Source organism: Suncus etruscus, chromosome X (assembly GCF_024139225.1).
Source record: "Suncus etruscus isolate mSunEtr1 chromosome X, mSunEtr1.pri.cur, whole genome shotgun sequence".
Taxonomy (NCBI): Eukaryota; Metazoa; Chordata; class Mammalia; order Eulipotyphla; family Soricidae; genus Suncus; species Suncus etruscus.
Genome location: NC_064868.1, coordinates 55,489,081 through 55,512,415, shown reverse-complemented (window position 1 = coordinate 55,512,415; position 23,335 = coordinate 55,489,081). Strand labels below are relative to the sequence as shown.

The following is a 23,335-nucleotide window of genomic DNA, read 5'->3' as shown; positions in this document are numbered from 1 at the left end:
GTTCCTCAGAAAGCTTGGGTGAGGAGCAAAGCCTGGGAACATTGGTAGGGACTGGGATGGCGAGTTTCATTAGCTGAGGACCTTGGGACCAATGCAACTAAGGGACCAGTGGCAGCCGTGACAGGGCTGGCTCCGGAATAGGATGGAGGCCTGGGGGCCAGGCCGGCTTTGGGTGCCGGCGGCGGCTGCAGGTGGGACCCGCTGGGGCCGGCCGGCAGAGTGGGTGGGGGCAGAGCGGGAGGCGGACTGGCGACCGGGGCGGTCCCGCGCAGCAGCGCTGCGCAGTGACTCCGCAGCGGGCGGAGCGCCGTAGGCAGCGTCCTCCCCAGTGGTGGCGGTGGCGGCGGCGTCAGCTTCAGCTCCTGCTCCCCGTGCCTCCAGCCCCAGCGCTGTCTCCCGGGCCCCCCCGGGCCCCCGGGCCCTCAAGCCCGGTGCGTGCCCTCGCGTCCCGCCGGCCCCCTCCCCCGGGTGGGCCCGGGGGAGGGTGGCGCCGTGAATTAGCTGGGAGCGGGCTCTCCTGCCCCTTCCCCTGCCCCTGGGCGGCTAGGATGGAGGCGGGGTCGGGGCCCCCGGGCGGCCCGGGATCCGAGAGCCCGAACCGGGCAGTGGAGTACCTGCTGGAACTCAACAACATCATCGAGAGCCAGCAGCAGTTGCTGGAGACCCAGCGGCGGCGCATCGAAGAACTGGAGGGCCAGCTGGACCAGCTCACCCAGGAGAACCGCGACCTGCGGGAGGAGAGCCAGCTGCACCGCGGGGAGCTGCACCGGGATCCCCTCGGCGCGCGGGACAGCCCGGGTCGCGAAAGCCAGTATCAGAACCTGCGCGAGACCCAGTTCCACCACCGCGAGCTGCGGGAGAGCCAGTTCCACCAGGTGACCCGCGACGTGGTCTACTCGAACCGGGATGGCGCCTACCAGAACCGCGAGGCCATGTACCGGGACAAGGAGCGGGACGCCTCCTACCCACTTCAGGACACTGGCTACCCGGCACGGGAACGCGACCTCGCCCAGTGTCACCTGCACCACGACAACCCAGCTCTGGGTCGTGAGCGTGGCGGGCGGGAGGCTGGGCCCATACACCCCAGCCGCGAGAAGGAAGGCGTCTATTCGGCTGTGGTCGGTGTGGGGTCCCGTCCCCCGCGGGAACGGGGCCAGTTGAGCCGTGGCGCATCCAGAAGCTCCAGCCCCGGGGCCGGCGGTGGTCACAGCACAAGTACCAGCACCAGCCCAGCCACAACGCTACAGAGAAAGTAAGACATGTGTGTTTGTCCCCGAGGCCCTTTCTTGCTCTCTAGTTTCTTTTTCAACTTGCTGGACTAGTAATTGAAGAAAGGGCCTGCCCGGATTCCCGGTCCTCCTCGCCTAATTCAACAGGGAGTGCGGGGAGGATAAACTGGGTCCCCCTCTAGTAGCCAAGTCCAGTCACCCCAGCCAGCCAGCCGGCCAGATGAGTGCAGTTCTACTGTTTTCCAACCCTGATCAGTCAGGGCCTAGAGTTGTCACCACCCACTCCACTTCTTCACCTCATAGCTCTCCCTTGACAGCTTTGCTCTCTCTTTATGTTGGGTTGCTGGTTGGAATTTTTTGGTAGATTGTTTCCATTCACAGCTCTCTCAGCCCCCTTTATTTATTGTCTGATGAGGTCTCCTCTGCACATCCCAAGTCCTTGATCTGGTCTTCTTTGACAGCCTCAGCTTCCTCCTTTTATTGAGAGGCACTGATTTCCGGAATGCTAGGGAGCCAGTCTATCCCTCAGAGGGGGACTTAAGCACATTTTGGCCAGGGGAGCAAAGATGGAGGACAGAACCTTGACTGATTCCTCCAAGATTATCCCTTCTCTCCCAAGGAAAATACTCCCTATTTAAAGAGCATGGGGTGCTCCTTAGAGAAGGGAAGTCTGCAGTGCTTCCTCCTCATTTGGAGTGCTAGTTTCCCGGTTGGTGTCTATATGCTTGCCTATTTGGGACACCTTGGAATTATCTGTTGTATTGGTGGAACATGGGTTGTATCCACTTTTTTATGTGGATACCACCATGTATGGTTGGGAATAAAAGTCTGACAGAGTGAAGAGCACAGAGCTTCACAGAGCTTCCTTTCTTTTCTGCTCTTTGGAAGAGATTGGTGAACTGGGTCTAAGGAGACCTGAGTTCCCTTTGCAGCCTTGCTGCAGATTGGCTTTGTGACCTTGACTGACTTGACTGAGTCGCTTCCTCTTTCAGGCCACCAGTTCCCCCTTTTGCAAGGCAAGGGCTGCCTTTGCTGCTCTTTAAGGGTCTCTCCAGCTTCAATTTGATGGTCCTGTGACTAATTCAGCCACACCACATACAGAACAAGTCTGAAGTCCTTCAGTGAACGAACGGGCCTTCCCCCTCTTCTCACTGCTCAGCCGGCCTTACCATGTGCCACAGCCAGTGGAGTGTCTCTTGGAGGCTGGGCTGGGGGTGGGGAAACCTTCTGCCTCAGGAAATCTGCCAGGAGACAGCTCTGCAACTCCCCCGTGGTGAGGCAGCAGGCTGGGATGCTGGGTTGTGATGGATGGGCCCAGGAGCAGCAGCAGATGCTGCTCAAGGACTTGGCTAGGGCCACTGCAGTGCACCTTCGGCTGAGTTTGGGTGTTAATTGGCCCTACATGGTCCAGGGGCAAGGGACGTGGGCTGGGTTTCTGGGAACCCATTCCTGGAGAACTGACTTTGCAGTTTGGACACCACACTAGAGGCAAGGTACTGATCCAGCCAGGCCCTTTGAAACAAGGTGAGATGGGGCAGAAGATGGAATGGGCATGGTCGTCCTTGAGCACGGCTGTGTAATATACCTTTCTAGAGTGGTTAGGTCTGTGGCAGAGGAAGCCTCGCTCTGCTCAGAGCAGACCCTGGGGAAATTTGGGATAAATCAGGGAGAACTTTCCAACCTGGTCATCTGGTATTGCAGTGGACTGCTGCAGGTGGGGGTGACCACTAGCTGGATGTGTTGAGATAGGCCCTGGTAGGAGTGGAAAGGGAAGTTGAGAGAAGCTGCAGACTCTGATTTGTCCATAAAACTGGATGAAATGACCCAAGTCTTTCCCAGTTCTAAGATTCCATTACCCACTGATTCACCATCCTGCAGATGCAGATCTGAGTGTCTTGGCTGGCTGCAAGCCCATTTGCTCTTGAGCTCTGTGCTTGTCTCACTGGCCTGCCTGTTGTATCTTTTCTCTTTTTTTGTATGCGTCCTCCAGGCAATCTGATTTCTTTGCTTCATGTTTGCTACTGGACAGATAACTGGAAATAGACAGTTCTTTGTATTTCTCTTAACCTTGGACTAGATACACACACACAGCTCTCTATATCTCTTTTGGTTCTCACACCAGGCCTGTGCAGGGAGCACTAGTAACTCCATTTTAGAGATGGGGAAACTAAGGCTCCATGAAGAAAGACCCTTTCTCAAGGTTGTGGTGGTTTTAGTTCCGAATGGGTCTAGAACTAAAAGAAGCACAGCAGCCTCTGAGACCTTTTTTTCTCTCTGGAGCTTTAAAACCTATGGGGAGTGTATTAGCTTCCGGTCATGGTCAGGTCTTGAACTGAGAGGGCCAAGAGAGGATACTTAAGCTTCAAGAAGATGAGAATATGAAGAGGGGCTTCTGGCATGTGTGAAGAGTTCATGTGGGAGGGAAGAAGGCTGCATCTCTACCCTGTCCTCTCTCCCTCTACACAAGGTGTCAGATGGAAAAAGGGCTTGTTGATACAGTAGCCATTGTTGCGATTGCCGCAGCTGCTGCAGCAAGCAACTCCTCTGCCAGGCCTGTTCTGAGTTTGGAAGGAGTGGGTGAGAAAGCTGCTGCTGGAAGCCAGGGCGATCTGGGTGGGAGTTGAGCAGCAGAGGCTGCAGCATTGGGGGGAGGATAGATTGAGCTGGTATAGGCGCTCCTGGTCCCCAGGCTCCCTCTGCTGGAAAAAGATGGGAGTGAGGGTTTTGGGTGGGGTGTGCTGGGGGAGGGGCGAGGGAGGAGCCTTGTTGAGGGTTCTCTCTGGTCAGGGACTCGAGCCCTCTCCACCATTACAGCCCTCATTTTACAGCTGAATATATAGGACCCAGAAAGTGAGGTGACACATCAGATGTCCTACTTCTAATAAGAAGCCCTGAGAAACTTTACCCTTTATTAGCAGCTGTCCTCTATGGGTCCACTCTACCCCTTCCCCCATCCTCTCCACTACCCCACCTCTCAACACACCAGGATTCCCACAAGATCCTGAATCATTTCTGAACAGGTTCCTGGAAGGCAACAGGGCCTGTGCTGTGCTCAGGGTGTGGCTTTTCTAGTCTAGCAGAGTATGTGAGACAGACCTCCACTCATCCTGTATCCCCAGGCATATGGCTTTGTGTGTGTGTGAGTACTTTCTAGCCTTGTCCATGGCTCAGGTTTCCCCCTGGAATTGTGATGCCACCCACCCTCACCCCTCCAGAGATCTTTAGGGAAAATAACTAAGCTTTCATTGTCTGTTGTAAGAGTTTTGCCCCCTCCTTCTTGTTTTGACACCTGGAAGGCTTTACAGGCCTACAGGGGGCCTGAAGAGTCCTACAATTCTCACAGCCCAGCTCTAGCTCAGCTGTAGGTGGTGTTGGGAGAAGGGATTGGTGAAGCTGCTATAGTGATAACTGGCCATCTTTGTCTCCACCCCATACCACAAAGTTGGCTAACATCTGGTGTTCTTGACACCAGAAAAAAACATGTGAAAAAACATGTGATGTTCTAGACAGCCAGGACAATGCATGGTCACTTAAGGTTGCTGTGGGTGGGTATGGTATCTGTGTGTTTCTTGAAAGGACTGGATGAGAGCTTTTGGAGAGAAAGAGAATAAGAAAGCCCTGGGGGTTCAAGAGCTCTTGGGAAGTGTCTCTTTTGGTGTCTTTGGCATTTTTCAACGGGCTCTCCTATTTTTTTTTGTTTGTTTTCGTGTCACACCTAGCAACATTCCGATGTTATTCCTGGCTCTAAACTCAGAAATTACTCCTCTTGGGCCCAGGGAACCATATGGGATGCTGGGGATCAAACTCAGGTAGGCTGAGAACAAGGCAAACGCCCTACCCGATGTGCTATAGCTCCCGCCCCCATCTCTCTCCTTCTTAGGAGAGAAAAATCTTTTCTCTTGTTCCCACTGTGGTATTCGCACTTCAGAGAAGGAAATGATACTGTCAAGTTGAATAAGAATTTGAGGAGTCTTGCTGCTCTGGCTAATGTGGATGGGGTTGTTATTAGCCACAAACATTTCTTGTCTATGTTAACTGAGCAGGAGGAGAAACCTGGCAGAGAAAACACTATGCTCTTTGCACTTGCAAATTACCAGCCCCTGCTCCCCCAGAGACAGGCTTCCAACCTTCCCACAAAGGTGATGCTGCTTCAGACAACATAAATGACAGTGTTAGTAAGAAATGGTTGTTTTCATAGGAAAGGTAGATCAGAAGACAGGAAACTGATCAAGGACCTGAGTATGGGCCTTGGAAAAAGAATGGATGACCCCTGATGTGCAGTGAAAGTGGAGGTGAGAGAAAGAATCTGCACCTAAACTTGCCATCTGCTACTTTGTCCCATCCCTTCTTCCTGTGGCCTCTGAGATTTCTGGGAGCAGAGTAGATCTGACGCATTGGAGCAGAGGCCAAATGTATAGTAGGCAGGTCTCAGCTTTTTGTGTGGTAGACAACATCTAGTTGAGTTTATATAATTAAAGCTAACTATTCTGCAGTACACTTATTGTGTGCCAAGAACTATTTGTTCTGAGTTCTTTCTACATATTCATTTATTCAGTATTTACATTAATCCTTTGATGGTAGTTATTACCATTATATCCATTCTACAGATTGAAAAACCAAGGCCCAGAAAAGTTGTATGATAACCAAGGTTACCTGATGATTAAATAGCAGTGCTGAGAAGGTTTCAGATGAAATGTACATGATTGGAACCCAGTGAACTCAGTGCTGTAGGGACTGTATATCATGATCCCTCTTATCCATTGACACAGAGTCTGTACATACTGCTTCTTATCTCATTGATACAGAGGCTCTGCCAGGAGGCACTTATTATTAGCATCATTTTTCTTTTGAAGAAGCAAAATTCAGAGTGGTGCTTCAGGTTACACACCTACCTGGGGGACCAGAACTGGTTGGCTCTACAACTTTTAATATACCCATAGCTCTTTCAGGTGGGGTGTAAAAATGTCGAGGACACTTCTGAAGTCCAAACTTGGCTCCAGTCTTTCAGTTCAGAGCTCCCAAGACTATTGTTGGAGTCCAGATTGCCTCCTGATTTTTTTCCATAATTTCCTAGACCACTAGCTTCTTAAACTGTGGGTTGAGACCACATATGGAATCATGTAACTAATGTATGGAGGAGGCACAAAAATTATCAGCAGTAAAAGGTTTGTCAATGCACAATTATCAAAAATGAATTCAAAATCCAACATACATTAAGACCAAATTGTACCTTTACATTGTAAAAAGGATCACAAGCAGAAAAACATTTAAGCAGCTTTGTTAAGTACATCTATCCCTTCTGTTCTTGCTCCATTAAACATATGATGAGGTGTTGCCAGGGCAAACTTTCTGCGGTTTTAAAGGAGTATAGTAAGACTCTTGCGCCTTTCATATGTGGTATTCTTAGGACCTTTATTTTCTCTCCACACTACTTACTCCAGCTAGGCTGGCCTTTCTGCCCTATTACCAGTTTTCTGATCACCTCTGATTGTCTTTGCACTTGCTATTCTTTTATACTGGGTTATTTTATCCAGTTTCTAGTAGAACTCAGCTCTGATCTCTCTCAGGTTTCTGTGTATTGGTCTGACTCTAAACCTTGAAATGAGCACTTGTTCCCTTGTTCCCCATCTCTCTTAAAGTGTATTTACTTATTGACATTTTCCTTCCAAACCCTTTCCTCTGTTTCTGTTGTTATTGTGATGACTAAGGGTTCATACTTTGTTATCATACTTATCCTGGTTCATTTTAGTGGCAGCACTTGCACAAGGCTCTCCAGGCTTCACACTTGTTTAAGTAGTGGTGTTCAAGTACCTTCTGCTTTAGTGCTTTCATGGGGTCAGGAGACAGTATTTATATATCCTTTTCAGCTGCAGTGCTCACTGGGGTGTGTCACACTTTTAGTTGTGGTACTTGAATACACCTTACTATGCACCAAAACTTTTGCATTATGTTGCAGGGCCATCTGGGATATCACACAGTAGAGCCACTTGGACTGCTCTTGGTCTATCTAAGTGGGTGGCCTTGGGAATCAGGCCTTGGGAATATATCCTAAAGCTTACAAAGATTTTGGCCACTTTTATCCACTGAGCCATCCTCCATCTCCTATTTTGCCATTTCTTATATATGTTGATCATTACTTTTTAAACAATTTTTATTTAAATCATTGTGATTTACAAAATTCTTCATAGTTAGATTTTAGGCATACAATGTTTAAAGCCATTCCCACCACTCTTGTCAACATCCTTCTACCAATGTTTCTATATTGCATCCCATTCCACCCCACCCCAACCCAGCCTGCCAGCATAAGAAGCCCTTTTTTAAATTTTGGTTGGTAAAGTTTGGCTCTCATGATTTCATTATTGTTGGCTCTGGCTTGAATATTTAGTACTGTCTTTTTTAACACCATAAATCTCCCGAGACCCCCTGTGTTAATCATTTTGGTTTCTTTTTTTTTTTTTTTTTTGGTTTTTGGGTCACACCTGGCAGCGTTCAGGGTTTACTCTTGGCTCTATGCTCAGAAATTGCTCCTGGCAGGCTCGGGGGACCATATGGGATGCCGGAATTCGAACCACTGTCCTTCGGCATGAAAGGCAAATGCCTTACCTCCATGCTATCTCTCCGGCCCCTCATTTTGGTTTCTATTCGATATCCCCACTATTATATTGAGAGTCATTTAAGATTAAGATTTAACTGTTGAGATATTGAGTTGTGCTGGCTACTTCAGGACTAAGTAAAGGAGCTAGAAACTTTAAAAGGCACAGCATATCACAAAGTAACTACTCAACAAGTGGTGATAGACAAATGTCAGATTTAGTGGTGGTGCTCTGATGGCCAAGAGGAGGGTGCACCATTGCAGTGAAGTTTTCTTTCCTTCCAGGACTCCTTAGAGAGGACTCAATTTCTAAATTAATTTAGCTTCTTTGTTGCCTTCTCCTCATGTTTCCAAGAGCTATTTTGCTTCTGATTTTTATGTTCCTTATACCATTTTGCTTGCTCATAGAGTTTCAGCATACCAGACTATGGAGATGTAAAATCTTTTTCTCAAAGTAGCAAAGAGGCCTTGATAGTACTTGTATGCAGCCTGTCCTGTTCACAGGGACATTGCTTATTTACCCAGAAAAATCTTTGTTTGAACTCAGACTCTGAACTGAGCAGAATCAAAATAAAATGAGCCCCTCTGGCTCATTGCCTGCTGTTTTCTCTGACAATAATAAATAGTTATTGGTAGAAGAATGATGAAAGAAATAGCTTGTTGCCTCTTTGGGGAGGATTTGTGTAGGACAAGATAATTTGCTAGTTATGTTTACTTCCTCATTTTAGTCAGTCTCCAAGCATCCATGTTGAAAGAATTTAAAGGAAGTGTGTTCTCAAGCACTTAGGAATCCACATTCTTTGGGACCTAAGCATTCTGAGAAAGGGTGGTACCAGGAAATTACCTCATCTCAACTTTCAGAGTTTTGCTTTTTGAAATAATAAATGATTTAATAATAATTTAATTATCCAATTTTAAGTAATAAAAGAAGATAGTTAATAAAATAGGATAAAAGAAAATAAAACTATTTTCTGACAAGAGACGTTCACATTCCCCCATCCCCAGCCTACATATCAGAAAATCTCCTGGCTGCTTAGCACACTGAGCTGCTTAGCAAAATCCTGATCAGGTGTAGCCTAAAGAAAATGATGGAATATGTTATATTCCATTATATATGAAATATTAGTGAATATATAATATGAATATATGATAGTGGAATGTAATATGGAATTATATTCCAGAAACTGACCTGCCTCCTAAGGTAGAATATAGCAAATAAAACTACACAGCCCAAATAGATGCATCAAAAATGAAATTTTTGCAAAACAAAAATGACAAGTAGGTTTGAAGAGTCAGTAAGGATGTTTTCTTTATATTTTAGAAGGAAATATATTATATTCATCACTTGATATGTACATTTTGCTAATATTAAATACATTTCATTGTAGCTTTACAGTTTTTTCTATTTTTAAGGGATAAATGATTGTAGTACCTGAACTTTTGTTCTCCATCATATTCCAGGATACTGTATTCATTCACCAAAAAAATTATATCTCCTCTAGAAAATCACTATAGAATTATTGTCATTATAGTCTAAAATATTGATTTTTTTCCTTCCCTAAAATTTTCTCATATAACAGGAGACATATTACCCACAATTGTTGTTTTGTTTTTGTTTTATGTTTTGTTTTTGTTCTGGGGCAACAATTGGCTGTGCTCAGGGCTTACTCCTGGCACTATGGTCAGGGGTCACTCCTGACAGGCTCTCAGGACCATATGAATCACCAGGGATCAAATCCAGGTGGGCTGGATGCAAGGCAAATGCCTTACTTTCTGTACTCTCTGACCCCTTCCAACTGTATGTCTGATATGCTAGCCAATTCATAAATATTCTTTTGTTTTGTTTTTGGTTTTGGGCCACACCCGGAGGTGCTCAAGGGTTACTCCTGGCTATTTGCTCAGAAATAGCTCCTGGCAGACACGGGGGACCATATGGGACACCAGGATTCGAACCAACCACCTTAGGTCCTGGATCGGCTGCTTGCAAGGCAAACAATGCTGTGCTATCTCTCCGGGCCCTCATAAATATTCTTAACATGACTTTTGAAAATTAAGTAACAGATGTGTAGTGTTTGGTACATAGTGGGTATTTACTCATCAATAGCCATGATTAATGTTATTATTGCCCCTGGCTCAGCTCAGTCATATGCAATCCCTCTTGGTATGCAACAAATAAGTTCCAGACCCAGTTGAACCTTAGGCTTCAGTTTTATGATGTAAGCAGTTCTATCTCCTGCCCCATTTCAGGTACATTTGCAGAAAAGGGGACTGTTTAACCCCTCATATTAACCGGGAACCCCAGGGCAGCAGTGCCACCTCCAAACTCTTCCCCCAAACTGATTCCATATCCGCCACTGATCCTGAGTTCTGTTCTGTCTCCTGCTCCATCTCAGGTGCATCTGCCAAGAGAGGAACTGTTTCGCCTCTCATATTAACTGGGAACCCCAGAACAGCAAATACCACCTCCAAAATCTTCCCCCAAGTAGCTTCCACACCCTACTGTCAGTCCTGAGCTCTGTCTGTCTCCCATCCCATCTCAGGTGCATCTGCCAAGAGAGGGACTGTTTGGTCCCTCATATCAACACTCCTCTTTGCAAACTGCACAGATGCTAACACATCCACATGAAGACATTTTAATTTATATAAGATATTTCAAGGCAGATTGGACCTAGCACTTCTTTCTCTTAGAAAATGTACAACTTCAAATTTCAATTGAACAAACCAATGAATTAGTTGACAATATTTCTTATCATACTTACATAATATTGTGTGTTTAGGAAAATAAACTCAAAAGCCAAATTTTATAGAATCAATTCAATAGATTACTTTCTTAAACCATATGAAACTCTATCATTCTAACATACTAAATGCAAAGAGCAATGTGTAAACTAAGGAAGAAAACTGCAATTAGGAATATGGAGACAAACCCAGACAAATTTCCAAGCCCACCAAAATACATGAATCTTGTAGATGAGGATCTAAAATCAGCACTTAATGTTTTAGCAACAGGAATCAAGGAGAAGCTAGCCTGTGAAATTAAGCAATCTTTATATGAACAATTCAACCAACTTAAAGAGAACTCTTTCAGAAGATGAGAAAATACATACAAATGGAACTGTATTTGCAAGGCATAGTAGCAGAACTACAAAGGAGAAGAACCTAATAGTTGAACTTGAAGACAAATTACAAGCTACCATTGATAAAGAGAGAAAGATGGACTCTTTAAAGTAGTATGAGAGAAGAAAAACCTCAAGTATAAAGAATAAAACCAGATAGCCCATTTGAAACAATTCAGGCAAGAAAAGAATGGAAGTAATGTCATATTCAAATAACTGAATGAAAGAAACTTTTTTTTGGTTTTTGGGCCACACCCGGTGGTGCTCAGGGGTTACTCCTGGCTGTCTGCTCAGAATTAGCTCCTGGTAGGCACGGGGAACCATATTGGACGCCGAGATTCGAACCAACCACCTTTGGTCCTGGATCGGCTGTTGCAAGGCAAACGCTGCTGTGCTATCTGAGAAGAAACTTTTAACATAAAGTTCACTATACCAAAAAACCTCTCATTTATATGGGAGTGAGGGATAAGAAACATTCTCAGATGAAAAAGAACTTGCAAAATTTATGCTAACCAAACTGCTAAATGAACTACTCAAATATTAATTATATAAACCAAAACCAATTGTAACAGCACCAATGCTACACAATATAATGGCACAACAGCCATTCCTGTCAATAGTTTCATTAAATATCAATGGACTAAATTCTCCCATCTAAAGACACAGTAGCAGGTTGCATCAGGAAACAAAACCCAGCTATCTGTTGCCTGTAGGAAATACACTTAATATCTCCAGATAGACACAGGTTCAGAGTAAAAGAATGAGAAACAATTATACAAGCTACTGGAAAACAACAACAAAAAAGTTGGGATATCCAAACTAATATCAGACCAAATGGCATTCAACCACAAGAACGTACTTAGAGAAAAGGGTGGACACCACTTATAGAACAGGGGAACAAAAGACCAAGAAGTACGAATTCTGATCAACATAAGCACCACATGTAGAGTCAGCACAGTATGTAAAGCATTTGCTCACAAATCTAGAGAAACACATGGATGGGAATGTGATAGAATTGGGAAATTTCAACACACCATTATCACTACTAGACAGATCCACTAGGCAGAATATTAGCAAGGACAAAGGAGCCCTAAATGAGAAACTAGAAGAGACTAGTTTAGCAACAGAAATCAAGGAGAGGCTAGCTTCTGAAATTAAGCAATCTATAGATGAAATATTCAACCAAACCCAAAGAGAACTCTTTCTTTTTTCTTTCTTTCTTTCTTTTTTTTTTTTTTTGGGCCACACCCGGCGATGCTCAGGGGTTAATCCTGGCTGTCTGCTCAGAAATAGCTCCTGGCAGGCACGGAAGACCATATGGGACACGGGGATTCGAACCAACCACCTTGGTCCTGGATCAGTTGCTTGCAAGGCAAACGCCGCTGTGCTATCTCTCCGGGCCCAAAGAGAACTCTTTCAAAAGATGAGGGAATCCATACAAATAGAACTGAAGAAACTAAAAAGATATTAGCAAGCCATAGTAGCAGAATTACAAAGGAGAAGAAAATGGCTCTGGGACAAATGTCTCTATACAGGGTCTTTTATGCTCAAAATGCTGAATTTTACTTAAGGGCATAAAGGAAGATTTTATAAGATAGACTACATTTTAGGACACAAGTCTAATTTACATACATTCCATAATATAAGAATTGTTCCAAATACTCTATCAATCCACAATGCCACTGAGATCAAAATTGATTGTAGGGGCTGGTGTGGTAGCACAGTGTTAGGGCGTTTGCCTTGCATGTGACTGACCCAGGGCGGATGCAAATTCGCCACCCACCATCCCATATGGCCCCCCAAGCCAGGAATGATTTCTGAGTGCAAAGCTAGGAGTAATCCCTGAGTGTCACTGGGTGTGGACCAAAAACAAAACAAAACAAAAAAATATAACACCTTGATACTAAGCAACATGCTGCTCAACAATAGCTGGATTAAAGAGGAACTCAAGGAAGAAATGAAGAGATTTCTTGAGACTAATGATAATGAAGAAACAAATTACCAAATCTATGGAATACAGAAAAAGCAGTAATTAGGAGGAAACTCATAACAATATAGGCATATACTTGGAAAGAAGAAAAAGACTAAATTAACAACCTAAATGCACACCCTAAATATTTGGAAAACCAACAATAAAGGGACCCAAAAACAAGCAGAAGAAAAGAAATAATAAAAACTAAAGCAGTGGGGCCGGTGAGGTGGTGCTAGTGCTAAGGTGTCTGCCTTGCAAGCGCTAGCCAACGAAGGACTGCGGTTCGATCCCCCGACATCCCATATGGTCCCCCCAAGCCAGGGGTGATCTCTGAGCGCTTAGCCACTGAGCATCAAATGGGTGTGGCCCGAAAAAACAAAAAAAAAAGTTAAAAACTAGAGCAGAGGGGCCGGAGAGATAGCATGGAGGTAAGGCGTTTGCCTTTCATGCAGGAGGTCATCGGTTCGAATCCCGGCGCCCCATATGGTCCCCTGTGCCTGCCAGGAGCAATTTCTGAGCCTGGAGCCAGGAATAACCCCTGAGCACTGCCAGGTGTGACCCAAAAACCAAAAAGAAAAAAAACTAGAGCAGAAATCAACAATATCGAAACGAGGAAAATACAAAGAATTGATGAAATCAGAACTAGTATTTTTAAATTTTAATTAATTATTAAGTTAGGGCCACACCCAGTGACTCTCAGGTTTTACTCATGGCTCTGCGCTCAGAAATCACTCCTAGCAGGCTCAGGAGTCCATATGCCAGGGATCGAACCCAATTTGGCTAAGTACGAGTAAAACACCCTATCCACTTTGCTATTGTCCAGCTCCCAGGAACTAGTATTTTTTAAATAATTTTTATTAAGACCGATGTGAATTACACATCTTTCACAGTTATATTTAAGGTACATAGTGACAGTGAATTAGGGCAACACCAGTGTTGACCTCCCTCTGTCCTGTTACCAGCATGTTTCCCCTGTCTCCTCCTTAGCCCCCTGGACGCTAGTGTATACAAGTCCTTTTGTATATAGCTTGTTGTAGTTTGGGCCTCTTGATTCTACTGTCTTGACTTTGGGTTGGGTATTTAGGGCTGATTTTTTTTATTTCCACTCAATTTTCATGAGACTTTTGTCTCGGTATCATTCACTTTTCCCCTTCAATTTATGAGGCAAAACAAGCTGATTTGTGTTCTATGTTTGAAACAATAAACAAGATAGAGAAACTTTTGGCAAGACTCAACAGAACCCCAAGAAATACAAGACATCATGAGAGCTTACTATGAACGATTGTTAAGCTAAAGAACCTAGAGAAAAGGACAAATTTCTGGAAATATATAATCTTTCATAACTGAATGAGGAGGAAGTAGAAAACCTAAATAGGCCAATCACAAGTAAGGAAATTAAAACAGTAATTAAGAAACTTCCCAAGAATAAAGTCCCAGACCAGATGGATGAATTTTATGAAACAGTAGAATTACTACCACTGATCCATAGACTCAAAATATTGAAGAGATAGGATTCCTCCCTAATACTTTCTATGAAGCTTATTTTTAAAGCTGACACAGATACTACAAAGAAAGAAAACAATATGTATCTTACAGACTTTGATGAAAAATTCTTAACATAATCTTAGTAAACAGAATCCAACAACATATCAAAAAGATTATACATCATGACCAAATAGGTTTCATCCCAGGGATGCAAAGATGGTCCAATATATGCAAATCAATTAATATCATATACAAATTCAGGAAAAGAAAGGATAACAATTACATAATCATATCAATTGATGCAGAAAAAGCATTTGATAAAATCAAACACCTATTCATGATTAAAACCCTTAGCAAAATAGGAGTGGAAGGAACCTTCCTCAAGGTAGTAACAGCTATCTATAAAAATTCCCAAAACCAACATTATTCTTAATGATGTAAAACACAAAGTCAATTCAAATTGGATTGAAGACCCTGAGATTAGATACAAATTCATAAAGTTCATTGAGGAAAACAAAGGCAGAACATTCCAAAACTTAGACTTTGATGTTAGGATGCCAATGACTATAGCAATGGCTATTGCATCAAATCTGAAGAAATGGGACTACATAAAATTAAAATGTTTATAGCAAAAGAAACACAGGCTAAAATTAGAAGATAGCTAATTGAATGGGAGAAAATTTGCACTCAACAGTCAGATAAAGGTTTGATATCTAGGATATACAAAGTACTCACAAAAGTTAACTCCATAAAACCTAAAAAAAACCATCAAAATGGGGATAGAAAATGAACAGTTATTTCTCTGAGGAAGACCAACAGATGACCAACAGACACATGAAAAATGCTCATCATCACTTAATCTTAAGAAAATACAAATAAAGACAACAATGACATATCATCTTATACCAGTGAGAATGACACATATAAAAAATATTGGGAACAATCCCTGTTGGCAGGGATTTGGTGAGAAAGGAACTTTCATCCACTGCTGGTGGGAATGCTGCCTGGTCCAACCCCTATGGAAAACAGTATGTAGGGTTCTCAGCAAACTCAAAATTGAGCTGCCATACAACCCAGCAATCCTTCTTTTGGATATCTATCCCCAGGACAGAACAACATTCATCCACACAGCTTCATTGCAACACTCAGTACAATAGCTAAGGCTTGGAATCAACCTAGATGTCCAACAACAGATGGTGGTTCATGAAGATGTGATACATACATATATATATACATACATATATATATATACATACATATATATATACAGCTACATCGCTGTAAGGAATGATACATTTATGTAATTTGCAGAACATGGATGGAACTGGAAGATATTATGTCAAATGAAGTGAATTAAAAGAAAGATAAGTACAGAATAATATCACTTATATGTGGTATTTAGAGTAACTGCATGAAGAAATGAAGTGGTCTAAATGGGAGTTTCTTGCACACCCTTAGCCCCAGAGTATAGCAAGGAGAAGAAAAGAAACTGTTTGGAAGGCAAACACAAATATGAAAGAATGAGGCCATGGCCAAGGAGTCTCAAATACATTGATGGAGATAACAGGGCCAGAGTGATAGCACAGTGGTAGGGGGTTTTCCTTGCATGAAGACGACCCAGGATGGACCCGCATTTTATACCCAGCATCCCATATGGTCCGCCAAGCCTGCCAGGAGCGATTTCTGAGCACAGTGCCAGGAGTAACTCCTGAGCGCCATTGGATGTGGCCCAAAATTAAAAATAAAAAGGGCAGAGCTATATATCCAAGCCAAAGTCAACAACAATGGAATCAAAAGAATCAAACTTTAACAATCTAAATGTTAAATGAGCCTGTAATATTGGCAAGCTGTGGGGTCAAATACATTCTGGGAACCTAGTGGAGGGAGGTAAATAATTGTGGTGGGATTGGTCCTGGTTCATTTTATTTCTGAAAACCAACTATGAATGCCTTTGTAAATCAGTTGTTTCAATAAAATAAAATAAATGTTATTGTTAAAATTTTACAAAATCCTGTGCTGTGTGAAGGACAGGAGGAAAAAGCCACGTGGGGCTCAGCACATTTCTGAGAGAGATGAATGTAATGAACATGTAATGGCCCACCTTGTGTCAGAGAGTTACGATTCACACAATCAGTTCTTTGCTTCAGGGTACTCATATTTGGGTGAAGATAGCCATAGAAATAAATTATTTGTTTGTATGAAGTGTTTTGGATGCTGTGCCAGAGAAGAGATCACAGGGACCATGGCTATCTGCAGGAAAAACATCCGTCTAGACCAGGGGTCAGCAACCCGTGGCTCCAGAGCCTCATCTGGCTCTTTTGAAGCTTTACCGTGGCTCCGACAGCAGGGCAGATAGCAGGGGGGTAGGGAGCAGTATCACTTAAATATTTTAATTGGCTATTAATTTTGCATAAATATATGTTTTACATTGTTAAGTGAAAAAGTTCTTTTTTTCTTCAGATTGACAGCTAACTGCATGATCCTGTATCAAGATAAGAAACAATGTATGCAGTGCTATATTTGTTTTAAATGTCACTATGGTTTTTCGGCTCCCAGGTTTTTTTCTTCAGAAATGAGTCCAAGTGGCTCTTTATCTCTTAACAGTTGCTGACCCCTGGCTAGACTATCAGAGAGGAATTTGTAGAAGAGGTGATGCCCATACCAAGAATTGTAGTGTAAGTAAGAGTGAGCTAGGTAACCAATAATGATAATATGTGGGTTGGTTGGAATTGGGCACCAAAGGAAATTTTAAGGCAGAAGGATAGAAAGGGCAATGTACAGAAGCACGGGACCAGCAGGATACATGGTATTTGAGGATAGAAGGGACCAGCAGGATACATGGTATTTGAGGATAGAAAACACTGTTTTCAAGTCAGGACAAACTAGAGCACAAAGCAGAGATAAGGGACATAGAGGAATTCACAAGAGGAACTTTAAGAATTAGAGAACCCAGATCATGAGGACATGATAAGGAGCTTTATTATTGGGAATTGGGAATTAACATGGGATATTTAGCTGTGGAGAGGTATAGCATTGTAGAGTTTGGGGTAATGTGTTGAGACACATAGTTCTTTTTTAGGAGGAGCACACCCAGTAGGGCTCAGTTCTTACTCCTGGCTCTGTGCTCAGGGATCACTCCTAATGGGATTTAAAGGGATGACATGTGGTGCTGTGAATTGAACCTGGATCCAATGAAGAGGTTGATATAACAGTCTGTATGAGTGAAGATAGTGGGGTGAGACCGGAAACAATTTTTTCAGGATAAAGACAGTGGGTAATACATTAGCAAATTCTGTGACAGAGGATTACAGCTTATGGCATGAATTCAAAAGAATGCTGGCCTTGCATGATTGAGAAAATTTTAATAACACTAGCAGAAAAAGTCAAGTTATTTTAAGTTGAAGGACTGTAAAGTATTTACTTAACAGGTGAGAATACTGAGGCCCAGACAGAGAAAGGCTTATTTTGAGAGCAGAGAAGCTCTGATGAGAAGAGATGCTCTAATATTAATACTGGCATTCAAAGCATTGTTTCTCAAAGTTGTTAGTTTTTGCCTATTAACATTACTTTCCCCAACTTTAAATTGTATTACAAAGCTATAATCATTAAAACAGCATGGTATTGGAATAAAGACAGACCCTCAGATCAGTGGAATAGACTTGAGTATTCAGAGAATGTGCCCCAGATATACAATAAATTAATTTTTGATAAACAGGCAAGAAATGCAGAATGGAGCAAGGAAAGCCTCTTCAACAAGTGGTGTTGGCACAATTGGTCTGCCACTTGTAAAAAAGTGAATTCAGACCTTCATCTAACACCATTCACAAAGGTCAAATCCAAGTGGATTAAAGACCTTGACATCAGGCCTGAAGCAATAAGGTATATAGAATAAAACATATGTAAAACACTTTATGGCACGGAGACTAAAGGCATTGTCAAGGAGTAAACAACACTCTACAAACAAGTGGAAGCAGAGTTAAATTAATGGGACTCTATTAAGGTGAGAAGCTTCTGTATCTCAAAGGAAATAGTGCCTAGGATACAAAAGCTGCCCAAGAATGGGAGAAACTATTCACCCAATACCCATCAAATAAGGGGCTAATATAGAAGATATACAAGGTACTGACAGAACTTAACAAGAAAAAAACATCTAACCCCATCAAAAATGAGGAGCAGAAATGAACAGACATTTCCTTAAAGACGAAATACAAACGGTCAAAAATCACATGAAAAAATGCTCCTCATCACTAATCATCAGGGAGATGCAAATCAAAACAACAATGAGGCACCATCTCACGCTACAGAGACTGGCATACATCACAAAGAACAAGAACAATCAGTGCTGGTGGGGATGTGGAGAGAAAGGAACTCTTATTCACTGCTGATGGGAATGTCGTCTCATCCAGCCTTTATGGAAAACAATATGGAGGTTCCTCAAAAAGTGGAAATTGAGTTCTCATATTATCCAGCTATACCATTCCTAGGAATATAAAGTAGGAACTCAAAAACACAATACAAAATGCTTTCCTCACACCTGTATTCATTGCAGCATTATTTACAATAGCCAGACTCTGGAAAAATCCAAGATGCCCTTCAACAGATGAATGACTAAAGAAACTGTGGTACATATTCACAATGAAATATTATGCAGCCATTAGGAGAGATGAAGTCATGAAATTTTCCTATACCTGGATGTACATGGAATCTATTATGCTGAGTGAAACAAGTCAGAGGGAGAGAGATAGGCAGAATAGTTTCATCTATGGGTTTTAAGAAATATAAAATACAGGGGCCGGAGAGATAGCATGGAGGTAAGGTGTTTGCCTTTCATGCAGAAGGTCATCGGTTCGAATCCTGGCATCCCATATGGTCCCCTGTGCCTTCCAGGAGCAATTTCTGAGCATGGAACCAGGAGTAACCCCTGAGCACTGCCGGGTGTGACCCAAAAACCACAAAAAAAGACATATAAAATACATTATTGTAATAATGCCCAGAGATAATAGAGATGAGGGCTGAAAGGACTGCCTCTCTGTGAAGCTTACCACATAGAATGATGAGTTTAGTTAGAGAGATGGCTATATTAACTATCATGACAATGTTAATGAGTGAGAGAAATAGAATACCTGTCTCTAATATAGGCAAGGGGTGGGGAAGGAGGGCGATGGGGGGCATTGGTGGTGGGAAGATTGCACTGGTGAAGGGGGGTGTTCTTTCTATGACTGAAGCCCAACTACAATCATGTACAATCATGGTGCTTAAGTAAAGAAAAAAAATTAAAAAAAGGAACCAAAATAAGAATGATAAATGAAATTTTATTTTAGGTCCCTATAACCTAGTGTAAGAAGTTTAAAACCTTGCATGGACAAAAAAAGAAAAAGATAGCAGAGGGGCCAGAGAGATAGCATGTAGGTAAGGCATTTTCCTTGCATGCAGAAGGTCTGTTGTTTGAATCCCGGCATCCCATATGGTCCTCTGAGGCTGCCAGGAGCGATTTCTGAGCATAGAGCCAGGCGCTGCCAAATGTGACAGGAAGGAAGGAAGGAAGGAAGGAAGGAAGGAAGGAAGGAAGGAAGGAAGGAAGGAAGGAAGGAAGGAAGGAAGGAAGGAAGGAAGGAAGGAAGGAAGGAAGGAAGGAAGGAAGGAAGGAAGGAAGGAAGGAAGGAAAAGAAGGAAGGAAGGAAGGAAGGAGAAAAGAGAAAGAAAGAGAAAAAGATAACAGAGCAGGAATCATTATTTTTGTGCCCTACTGATGAGAATTTCCTTTGGGCCCAAGAAGGCTGACAACTTGTTGGAGAAGATTTGATAAAAGAAGTATCTCCTAAAGTGTTTCTAGTTTTGATGGCAGGCTGAGCCTCTGCTCTGGTTCAGCCACTTCAAATCAGCTCTCTGAGATTAAAAGCTGTTCCTACCATGTCCAACCTTCTGCTGCCTTCTGCCTTAAATGTACTCTGAAAAGAAAGGAGGCAGTTCAGATACTGTTTCTGAACTGAGAGCCAGGATTATGGTTACTCTGCTCTTGTTATCATTGACTAGGGCAGGCTTGTACTGGTGTGTCCTCCCTTGGACAGGGCTTCTCCAGCCTCAGGTACCTTTGTTTTCAGACCCTCTGATATGAATCACAAGATTTGCAAGCAATGACTTTTAGAGACAGACAGACCTAAGTTGGAATCTAGGTTCTGTCCCTAATCCACTGGATAATCTCTGAGCTTAACGACAATATCCATATTTTGAATGGTATTCCCAGATACCAATAAAAATAAATCAATGAAGTCTTTTGATGGAGAAGAAAATCAGGGAAATTGTCCATAATCATATTAGAGCATATACCTTGGCATATGCTGCTCATATGTATACCTTGCTCATTTCATAACTTAAATTCCTTTATTTTTATTATGGTAACAGGATAACAAAGTTTAAAGAAACAAAGTATTCCTTTGTGAAATATTCCACGGATAGATAATGTCTTGAAGAATTTAGTGCTAGCAAAGATTTACTTTCACTAATATCTATTCTTTCCTCCTGCTTAATATGAGGTTGTCATGGCTCATTGTATCTTCTGCTCAGCTACCATTTAATTTGAAGTATAGCTCTTGCATCTCTGTTGACCTCTTTTTTGAGTTCTTATTTTCTAGTTCAATTTTTATTCTTTCCTTAAGTTGTGTTCTCAGAGTAAGCCACCTCAAATCCTTCCTGACTTTGGCAGGTATAAATAACTAATGGGTGTAAATAGCTGAATGAATGGAAGGTTGGAGAGGTTGGACTGGTGATCCTAGGATTTGGAGCAGATCAGAGGTTGTGTAGGCTACTGGTCTTCTGTAGGAAGTTAATAATACCAGGTGTGTGTCTGGGGCATTTGGGAAGGATAATTTGAAGGAAACTCAGGAATAATGGTGAATGAAAAGGAATACTCTGTTGAAAGATGTAGTGTTGGCATGATGTATACAAGAAACTATATTGTTAACATTAATGTGAACCACATTGCCTACACTAAGAAACTCAAAATATAAAAACCATACAGTTGTGTGGATGATTGTGGTAGGAGGAAGTGAGGGGTTAGGAGTCAGTGCTGTACCAAATTACTGTTTTGCTCTTACTCTAAAATGAATCGTAGATTGGAAAACACTATCTTGTTACAACTAATATCATCTATTTCCCCCTTTTATATATAAACTGTAGGAGACTGAGATCCAAAAACTAAATCTAAGCAGTTTTTACACATCATTAGAAATAAGCAAATAATATACAAAACGTGTATAATAAAAAGTTGTTTCTGCCCCCCTCCCACATAAATTTCCAAGTCACCATAGGTGATGATGTTTACCATTTAAGTTTTCTGGTGGAACCTTGTATCTCTAAAAAACATGCTTCAGTGTTTATATCTTCATTTGTTAATGCTAAACAGTATCAGTTGATTTCTATGACCAATGAGAATTTAGCTTATTGAAAATACTTGGCTAAATCACATTTTAAACTGAAGTTCCTGATTCTACCCATTTCTCACAATATCTGTTGGCTGTTCTGTTTGTAAGGCATGATAATTACTTCCCCATTCTCTGTTTCTTCTCCAACCACCTTCCACTTTCTGGGAACAATTTCTTTTGCACACAGAAAAATATATTCCACTAGCATTCCACTTTGTAGTAATAGTTGGGTTTTCAGTGCTTAATCTAGAGAAACTGAGTTTAAAAGTTGAACACCAAAACACTGTTCATTTATTATGACTGTGTTGCTCATTGGAAGACCAAATGGCATGTTATAAGTGCACCCTGTTTCCCAAAGAGCCACTGTATTCCCAATAAAAAGTTCCCAACCTCAAGATACAATACATTTTTTCTTTTTATGATCTAAAGTTTCTCAAAATAATTCTTCTTTTTACTTTGTTTTATATTTGAACAAGGTTTTTTTTTGCCTTTCTCACTTACTTACTTGATATACTGCTACTTATATGCTTACTGTTGTGTAGACCTCATTAAAATCATAGAACAATCATAGTGTATCTTCTTGGATATTTTATAGAGATATTTTAAAAAGAAAAAATTTTAACGTGTCACTCAAATGTTCACAGAAGAGTGTTCATATCATATGTCCACGGTTAATTTTTACAAATTGAATATGTCCTATGTAACTGGAACTCAGATCAAGATCTGTGTTTCAGGTGCCAGGGAGATAGCACATACAGGAACATCAGGTTCAGTACCCAGCACTGTTTGGTCCCCAGTGCACAACTGGTAGTGGTTTCCTAATATGACAGAATATGACAGAAAAAATATTTTTCATGACAAATGCTCATCATCACTTATCACTTTATCACTTGTCAAATTAAGACAACAATGACATATTATCTTACAATAGTGAGAATGTCACATATCAAAAATACTGGAAACAGTATCTGTTGGCAGATAGGTGGTGAAAAAGGAACTCTTATCCGCTGCTATTGAGAATGCTGTCTATTTCAACCCTTTTGGAAAACAATATGAGGGTTCTCAGTAAACTCAAAATCAAACTGCCATATGACCCAGCAATTCTATTTTTGGGTATCTATACCCAGAACAGAAATTCATCTTCAAAAAGATGTATGCACACTATTCATCATAGCACTCAGTGCAATAGCTAAGACTTGGAATCAACCTAGATGTTCAACAAAAGATCATGTACATGTATCGTGTACATGTACATTTGGTACATGGAATACTACATAAGTGTAAAGAATGATGCAATCATGCATTTTGCAGCAAGATGGAAGATACTATGTTAAATGAAGTAAGCCAGAAGAAGACTAAATACAGGATATCATTTAAAAGTGGTACTTAGAATAGTTGCATGAATTGATGTAATGGTTTGAATGGGGGTTGTCTGATATACTCTTGACCCCCGAGTAGAGTGGGGAGAAGGAAAGGTATTGAGTGCACAAAGAGAAAAAGAGATCTGAAATAATAAGGGA

General features: G+C 42.0%; 1 protein-coding gene across 2 annotated transcripts in view; it reads left to right on the top strand.

The window, feature by feature from the left end:
• Positions 1-339: 339 nt before the first annotated feature.
• IQSEC2 (IQ motif and Sec7 domain ArfGEF 2) overlaps positions 340-23,335 on the top strand; it is a 99,418-nt gene continuing 76,422 nt past the window's right edge. For both annotated transcript variants that reach the window (XM_049767144.1, XM_049767145.1), the window contains exon 1: positions 340-1,252. In XM_049767144.1, coding sequence (XP_049623101.1) covers positions 549-1,252 — 704 coding nt within the window. In that variant the 5' untranslated portion in view covers positions 340-548. The remainder of the gene's footprint in view (positions 1,253-23,335) is intronic.